At 41.5% G+C, this 9,406-nt stretch overlaps 1 protein-coding gene across 1 annotated transcript; it reads left to right on the top strand.

Moving 5' to 3' along the window:
* Nucleotides 1-3,112: 3,112 nt before the first annotated feature.
* LOC101553804 (olfactory receptor 7A17-like) lies at nucleotides 3,113-4,060 on the top strand. Its single transcript, XM_012934161.1, has one exon. The coding sequence runs from the start codon at nucleotides 3,113-3,115 to the stop codon at nucleotides 4,058-4,060; it is 948 nt and encodes a 315-aa protein (XP_012789615.1).
* Nucleotides 4,061-9,406: the final 5,346 nt, after the last annotated feature.

Raw genomic sequence — 9,406 nt, 5'->3', positions numbered from 1 at the left:
CAAACCAAAGTCAGCTGCATGCAAGGCAAGCCCCTATCCCTTATACTCTCTCTGCCCATAAAAACGTTTAAAAAGTCATGCTAAACACAGAACCAAGAATACAACCCTCATTTTATTTCTCTCTGCCTCTCTCTTTCTTGCTGGTTTTGGGGTCACACATGGAGGTGCTTGGGATCACCTGGTGCTGGAGTTATATCTGGGGCTTCTGCATGTGTTCCAGCCTTCTGAGATATATCCCTGGCCCCTTCCTCATGGTTGTATTGATTTGGATTTGGGGGCCACACACCCGATGATGCTCAGGGGTTAGTCCTGACTGTATGCTCAGGAATTACTTCTGGTGGTACTGAGGGAACCATATGGGGTCCTGGGGATTGAACCTGGGTCAGCCCTGTGCAAAGCAAGAGCCCTTCCTGCTGTACTATTCTCCCATCACAATTGCAAATAAGAAGTAACAGTTTTCTTATATAGATGAACATTTGGTTCCTTTTTCTGCGGGGTCCTCCTAAATGGAGCTCAGTAAGTCTGGTGGCCACCCGTGATCCTCAGCCAACGGGGCTGGTGGTTCAATGCAGGGGCCCTCAGAACCGAGAAGTGGCTCTGGGTGAGCTGCTGGTACCCGGGGGGCCTCTAGCACTGCATCCTGCGGTTCTTGGGGGGACCTCACCAAAGATGCACCTTAACTGCAACAGCATCTCCCAGCCCCTGAACTTTTGATTATCTTCAAAAATTACCTTAATTTTTTTACAAGATTAATATTTTGTAAATCATGCCCCAAAAAATTGCTGGGGAAAAGAGTTAAGGGTGAAGGTTCATGGGCACATCAATAATGGTAAATGCAGTGATTTTTGTATATCAATGCCATATAACTCTGAGACTATTGTCTTAAAGATATAATATAATACTAAATACTATACAAAAATAAATAGATGGGGCTGGAGCGATAGCACAGTTGGTAAGACGTTTGCCTTGCACGCGGCCACCTGGGTTCCATTCCCAGCATCCCATATGGTCCCCTGAGCACCGCCAGGAGTAATTCCTGACTGCAGAGCCAGGAGTAACCCCTGTGCATTGCCAAGTGTGACCCAAAAAAGCCAAAAAAAACCCCAAAATATAATACTAAAAGTTAAGCATAAAAAAATAATATTATCAATAATATTGTATATCTTCCCAATCCCTCTTCCCCAAAATTAATTTTTACATGCAATGATTATGAAATGAAATTAATCTTGAGTAAGAATCTGAATCACTAGAGCAAAAACACCCAGGGAAAAAAAACAAGGGAACTAACATTAACACTTGGTGAAAACTATGGTGGTTACTGCAGGTATTCAAGTGGATTCAAGAGGTGGAGGGTCTTCTGGGCGATGGAATAACACTAGGACTTCTGAGATGGGAGCACTGATAGACATGAGCCTGTGACGGTAAACACAAGCTACTCCACAATATTACCAATGTAAACTGAAAAATAAAAAGTTCTAAGCAAAAAGAACATAATATGTAAGTGCAGGAATCTATTTCTGTGTTGAATAGTGAGGTGACTGATCAGTGCAATCTGGGACTTAGTTGTTCCTGGATTAATGAGAACTGTTAGGAATGAGAGAACAGCCACGGAAATGGAGGCATGGTGTCTGGTGAAGAGCTGTACATTGTGTGTGTCTGTGTGTGCACATGTGTGCATGTGTGCACGTGCAGGCTCAGGTGATTGTGGGTTGTGAGCAGTCCGAAGAGTAGGGGTGCTTGATGAGTATGTTCCAAGGTGAGTCTCACCGTATAGGCATGAAGTAACCCAGTGAAGGTACCAAGAGAGATGGGTTTCCATTCAAGGGTTACTTGGCAACAGGATTCATAAAGGATGAGGAGACTTGGATTGAATGACCAAGTCCCCGAGCTTTGAGGAGTCAGCGTAGCTAAGAGAACCCTTACCTCCCGACGTCAGACACCATCTCCCAGATCTGCTTCCTTCTCAGTTCTCTTACAATTCTGTTTTTGCTTTCTTTAGCTAAACCCCTCAAGAAAAATATCCTGTTGGTGTTTCTATTGACAATTCCCTTCTTGGGTAAACATTTCTGACTCATTATCTCACTTCCTCTCTTTTTTTTAATGTTTGCTGTTTGTGTTATTGTCTACAAACCATTGAGAATAGAAACTCTTCTCTTGAATCTCTCCTTTAGTCTGCTTCCCATGTTTCAAAATAATACCACTGAAAGGTAACGTGGTTTTGTGATTCACTTTGTGTTCTTCCTCCATCATTGAATTGTGTGGACTTTGGTTCTCCCAAATCTATGTATTTCCTGGAAAATGGTCAGCACTCGCTGTAGAACTATAGCACAGCGGGGAAGGCGTTTGCCTTGCACGCGGCCGACCCAGGTTCGATTCCTTCGTCCCTCTCAGAGAGCCTGGCAAGCTATGGAGAGTATCCTGCCTGCATGGTAGAGCCTGACAAACTACCCATGGTGTAGTCAGTATGCCAAAACAGTAACAAGTCTCACAATGGAGATGTTACTGGTGTCCGCTTGAGCAAATCGATGAATAACGGGATGACAGTGCTACAGTGCTACTCAATCTACACTGCTGGTGATGTAGTTCTCGTCAGATGATGTAGAAGAAGCTATAGAATTCATGATGCTATAAAGGAAGAGTTACTGGAACAGAACTCCCACATGATAGGAAGCTTGATAAATCTTTGCAATAAGAGCTGATACATATTGTTAATGTATATAATATTAACATAATGTTAATGTTATTAACATAAGCTTATGTATATGGAGATATAAGATAAATTTGCTTTAAAAATATTATTTTTCATTGCATTATCATTGGTTCAAACTGATATGGGATTTCAGGTGTGTGGCTTTATAACTATCCACGTGGGTAATTCTCATCACGCTCATAACCAAAGTTCCAGAAACATCCCACCACCGAAATGACCCTCTAGTCATTCTTCCTACTAATCTCCCCATTCCTTCTAGTAATCACCATAGATTCCACTGAATAATAATTTATTTCTGAAAAAAGTATTAAATTGTGTCCTTCATAGACATGAGTAACACGGGTTTATGTGAAATTTCATCTTTTCATTTCCCCCTTTCTGGAAACTCACATTCAACTCCACATGGGAAAAGAAAATGATTCTGAAATTTCAGAATTTCTCCTTCATGGACTTTCAGAAGACCCAGAACTGAAGTCCATCATCTTTGTGATTTTTCTGTCCATGTACCTGATCACTGTGTTGGGAAACCTGCTCATCATCCTGGCCATCGTCTCAGACTCTCATCTCCATGTACCCATGTACTTCTTCCTGTCCAACCTGTCCTTTGTGGACATCTGCTTCACCTCCACCACCATCCCCAAGATGCTGGTGAACATCCAGACAGAGAACAAAGCCATCACCTACGCGGGCTGCATCACCCAAATGAACTTTTATCTGCTGTTTGGTTGTTTGGAAGTCAGTCTCCTCTCTGTGATGGCCTATGACCGCTTCGTGGCCATCTGCCACCCCCTGCACTACATGGTCATCATGAACCCCCGGCTGTGTGGGCAACTGGTTCTAGTTGGTTCTTGGTTTCCAAGCGCCCTGAATTCCTTAATACAGAGTGTCATGACATTGCAACTGTCCTTCTGCACAGATGTGGAAATCCCCAACTTTTATTGTGAACTCAAACAGATGATTCAACTGGCCTGCTCTGACACATTTCTCAATAATGTGGTGATGTACTTTGCATCTGTTCTGCTTGGTAGTTGCCTGGGTGGGATCCTTTATTCCTACTCCAAGATCTTTTCCTCCATACATAGAATCTCTTCAGCTCAGGGGAAATTTAAAGCATTTTCCACCTGTGCATCTCACCTCTCAGTTGTCTCTTTATTCTTTTGTACAAGCCTAACCATGTACTTTAGCTCTGCTACTACTCACAACTCACAGTCAGGTTCAATTTCCTCAGTGATGTATGCTGTGGTCACACCCATGCTGAACCCCTTCATCTACAGCCTAAGAAACAAAGACATAAAAATGGCCCTCCAAGCATTCTTCATGAAGGGGACCATCCAAAGACAGTTGTCCTAGGGTTGAGGAAACGCTCATCATTGTTGAGTTTAACTGTTAGAGAAGAAACTGTCATTGTGTATTACACCTGGAAATATAAATTTTAATTTCTCTGTTCACTGGATATAATCCTCACATGGTTAAGATTTCTGATCTCTCTTTTTCTCCTATTGATTTTCCTTTTTTTTCTTCAACTATGCTTTGAAATTTGTTTCTAATTGTAGTAGTAAACATTTACAAATCTACAGTTGCTTAAGTATACCGTATATTTAAAAAATAATTTTTATCAAATGACATATATCATACGAACTTTTAAATTTTGTTAAGGAATCATGAGTTTGTTTTCAAACAAACTTCATTTGCTTTTTCTTTTTTCCTTGGGGGTCACACCCAGTGATGCTCAGGCATTACTCCTGGCTCTGCACTCAGGAATCACTCTTTGCTGTGCTTGGGGGACCACATAGAGTGCCAGGTATTGAACCCAGGTAGGCTGCGTGCAAGGCAAATGCCCTACCTGCTGCACTATTGCTCCAGTTCTGAGTTTCAACTACTTGAAGAGAAAAAGAAAGCTCTACTTCATGACCAAGTCTATATAATTAATTTCACAGTGGGAGAAAACAGGACCATTTTTTGTTTTAAAATTTGGAATTGGGGCTGGAGCGATAGCACAGAGGGGAGGGCGTTTGCCTTGCACGCGGCCGACCCGGGTTCAAATCCCAGCATCCCATATGGTCCCCTGAGCACCGCCAGGAATAATTCCTGAGTGCAGAGCCAGGAGTAACCCCTGTGCATCGCCGGGTGTGACCCAAAAAGCCAAAAAAAAAAATTTGGAATTGATATGCATGTCAGTACCTTAGCACATCTTCCCGATGAAGTAGACGTTACCGTACCACTGTTTCCTGTCCGTCCCCAGGTGTTAGTCTCCTTAAAGAGGGAATTTTTTTCTCTTTCAACTCCTATTCACAACGTTTACCATATTTTCTTGCATTATTATTATCAAGTGCATGTCTTCAAAAGATGTTTTAATTGAAAGACAAAATTTTATAAAAAGATTCATCCAATCGGAATGTAAATGACAGGAAATACAGCAAAGTCAATTTTATGTCATACATGATACAATTATGCAAAATGTTTGTTATTCATGAAGCACATCTATCTGCTCTGTGGCATATTGAGATTTAATGATGTGAGTTTCACATATGGGTGAAAGATTGATGAACAATTTGCATTTTTAAGTTAAATACCCATCCTTTTTCTCTGTCTGAGAACCTCCGTGCAATCTGTATTATGAAAGTCAGTGCTTCCCCTTTTGTAGTCATCACTGTAATTTTGTGAATGTACATTATCAATATTTTCCACTGTGGATGCTTCATTCAAGAATGTTTTTATTTTCATATCAAATAGTGAGTGGAGATAGGTGGAAAGCCTTTTTTTTTCCTTTTTTTTTCACACCAACAATACACTGGGATTACTCCTGGCTCACACACTCAGGAATTACTTCTGGTGGTGCTTGAGGGACCATATTAGATGCTGGGAATCGAATCCAGGTTGGCTGGGTGCAAGGCAAATGCCCTACCTGCTGTGATATTGCTCGAGCCCTAGCCTATGTATTCTTATGAAGCAACCGTTTGACGACAAAAATGCCTGGTCCATCAGCCTGTCCCAAGCTTCTGGAAAGAAACTTCAGTAGACACTTGTTAGTACAATGGTCTAGAATAAGCTGAAATAACAGTCATTTCGAGTGTTCTCTCAAAATAACAAAAAGTACTGAGGAGCAGCTAATTAACATCATCACCCTCAGTCTGTTCATGGTGATTATCCTGTCAATGATCCTAGCTACATAACAAGCAATTGCTCTCAAGGGAGTCATCCTAATGGCCTATTATTTAAAGCAATGCCACTATTAGCAAAGGCTACTGCAGAGTCGGAGTGTATCGAGCTTTCTGGTCTACTTGTGGGTCTATACTCATGTGCTAGTTTCTATAGAGATTCTATGTTCATTCATGACATATTTGCCATTGGTGCTCTTCTTTCCAGACTGATATGTTATGGATATGTTAACTCCAATTATTCATGTGTTTTATGTTCATGAAGAACATTTCTTCATGCATTTTATGTTCTATTTTATTTTCATATGTAAATGAGTAGAGATGATTTGAATTGACTTGGACTGTTTCTGTAATCATGCTTGGCACTTTTACTCCTCCCATTTTAGTATTATGTCCTTCAATTACCCAGTGTGAATCAACTACCTTTGCCCTAGATCTAACCATTGACTTATGTAGCACTGTAGCATTGTCATCCTGTTGTTCATCGATTTGCTCGAGCAGGCACCAGTAATGTCTCCATTGTGAGACTTGTTGTTACTGTTTGTGGCATATCAAATACGCCATGGGTAGCTTGCCAGGCTCTGCCATGCAAGTGGGATACTCTAGGTAGCTTGCCGGGCTCTCTGAGAGGGATGGAGGAATCGAGCCAGGGTAGGCCTTGTGAAAGGCAAATGCCCTACCCTCTGTGCTATCACTCCAGTCCACTGATCTATGTATCACTAGATTTATTTTCTCTAAGTATAAACTAATCCAGTCAGAGAAATATGAAAGAAAAGGTGAGAGCTTTTGTAAGTTATGAAATACCCTTAAGCAAAACAAGCTATGTATTAATGGAGTGATGACAAATCAATTACATAGGAATCAATAAGATTAATTATTATTTAATACTTAATTAATAATTAATTCTATTAACAATTAATTGATAATCTGTGTATTTGTGAATATGCATTATCAATATTGTCCATTGTGGATCTTTCTCTTACTCAAGAATATTTTTATTTTCATGTCAAGTAGTGAGTGGAGATAGGTGAAAAGCCTGTGTAGTCTGATGAGGAGAAAGATCACTTTTCAGTATTTGGGCTAATATTATGTGTAGATCCTGTTCAAATCAGTGTCTTATATAGTATATTTCATATTTCAAACAATATATTAAAATGTATTTTTTAAAAACAGATTGTCAGACTAAGCATTTGTTCTCTCAACTCTATCCATTGATCAGATATTGGGATTCCTCTAGGATGTTCATCGTCATCATCATCATCATCATCATCCCATTGATCGTCGATTTTCTCGAGCAGTCTCAGTACTAGCCTAGACCCAAGATTTTAGAAGTCTCTTTTTACTCATTCTTCCCAATGGTGCCGCATTGAAGGCTCTTTCAGGGTCAGGGAATTAGATCCATCACTGTTACTAGTTTTTGGCATATAAATACGCCATGGAGAGCTTGCCAGGCTCTCCCATGCGGGTAGGAAACTCTCTTGGTAGCTTGCCAGGTTCTCCAAAGGAGAGAATTAGGCTATCAGATGTCAAGCAGCCACTTTGCTTCTGGGAGCTTGGTTTTATAGTCTCTGGATGTTGGCCATTGGTGGGATTACACGGTGCCAGGGGCAGTTTCTGGGTGTGACCACCTAGCTACTGGAATATGGGGGATCTGGGCGGAAGAGGCCCAGTCCCGATCCAAGCAAGCTTTGAGATCTTGGCCCCTGGTCCCACACACCTGGGTTCCTCTTCCAGTTCCTTCATGCATAAGGCTCCTCCGAACGAGTGGAGAGGGGCCTTAAGCATGGCTGTGGATGAGTTCTGGAGGTCCTCAGCCAAGGGGGCTCTGCTCGGGGCAGGGAGAGAAACTCAATCCACCACCTCCGAGGGGCTCCAGTGAAGACAGCCAGACTCAGAGCAAGAGACTCTGCCCTAGGATGTTGCCAAAATAAAAAAAAGAGGCTGGACAAGTGCATCTATATAAAGAAAAATAACTGCTAGACTTTAAGACCAGAAATGTGTCTAACAATGGAGAATTATAATTGAGTTGGAAGAATAGGTAGAAGAATCTCTTTGATATGGTTAAAGCCATTTGGAGATATGGGGTGATACACACACATATAGAGTATTAGGTGAAACTGTATTCACCAAAAGTATATTACAAATGAATTTCAGTTCTATTTATCTACATTGTCATTGATTATATATACAGAGATATTGATATTGGTAAGGAGATAGGTAAGTAGATAAATGGAGAAAAAAAATTTAATAAATGAATGATTGAGTACCCTTCCAGTGGAAAAAAGAAAATCTTCCAAATTAAAAGCTGAAGTGTCCCATCAAATTTCTATCTCAAAAGATCTTGAATAGGGACTGGAGCAATAGCACAGTGGGTAGGGCCTTACATTCGGCAGACCCAGGTTCGATTCCCAGCATTCCATATGATCCCCCGAGCACTGCTAGGAGTAATTTCTGAGTGCAGAGCCAGGAGTAACCCCTGTGCATCGCCAGATGTGACCCAAAAGAGCCTAAGAAAAAAAAACAAAAAAAATCTTGTATAACAACAAACTGTACATAACTTTGTAAAATGAAATCTAAGAGAATTCATCATTGTTGCATTAAGAAAAACAGCACACATATATAAGGGAGCCCCCTGGGATTATCAGTGGCATCTCACAGAGACCTGAAGAGTGAGGGGACAACACTTCACCCAGAGGAAGTGCTGAAAGTGAAACCACTTACCACGCATGCAGTGCTGAGGAGAGTTGCATTTCAGGAACAAAGGGAAAATGCTTTTCCAAGCAAGCAAATGATGAAAGAAAGTAAGATCTCTTGACAAGCTTTACAGGAAAAATTTTAAAGGACTTTTGCAAACTAAAATAGAAGGATATGATTTAGAAACCTCTAAAGTTACCAAAGTTGGGACCCAAGCAACAGGACAGCAGATATGATGCCTGCCTTGCATGTGGCAGACCTGGGGTTAGATTCCCAGCAGATAGTACCTTGACCCTGCCAGGAGTGATCCCTAAAAGCAGAGCCAGGAGTAACCCCCTAAGCTCTGCTGGATATGACCACTCCCTCCCACACACACAGAGAGAAAAAGTCCCCAAACCTTCACTTGTATCATTTGTCATCCCGTTGATCTTCGATTTGCTTGAGCGAGTGCCAGTAACATCTCCATTCATCCCTGTCTTGTGCTAGTATAGCCCAGTGGGTTCTGCTCGCTTTAGGAGCACGAAGAGCCTCAAACCATTCATTCAGAGTCTTGACAAAAAAGTCTGACCATCTTGTAGGTGGGTGACCACGCGGTCTTTTGACGTCCCTTGGAATCCAGTCGGTAACAGCTCTAGTTCAGTGGTCATCTGTAAATCGCATTATGTGTCCGGCCCATCTGATTTTCGACGTCTTGGCAAACAAAGACAGCGTCCCTGATTCTTGATCGTCAACGGAGATTGGAATTCCAGATTCCTTCTCTCACTTGAGTGAAATGTGATATTCCAAGCATAGCTCTTTCGATTCCTCTTTGAGATACCCAAATAGCATTCTCATCCTGTTTTCG

The sequence above is a fragment of the Sorex araneus genome, chromosome 2, assembly GCF_027595985.1.
Source record: "Sorex araneus isolate mSorAra2 chromosome 2, mSorAra2.pri, whole genome shotgun sequence".
Lineage (NCBI taxonomy): Eukaryota > Metazoa > Chordata > Mammalia > Eulipotyphla > Soricidae > Sorex > Sorex araneus.
This window is presented reverse-complemented; position numbering and strand designations above follow the sequence as displayed.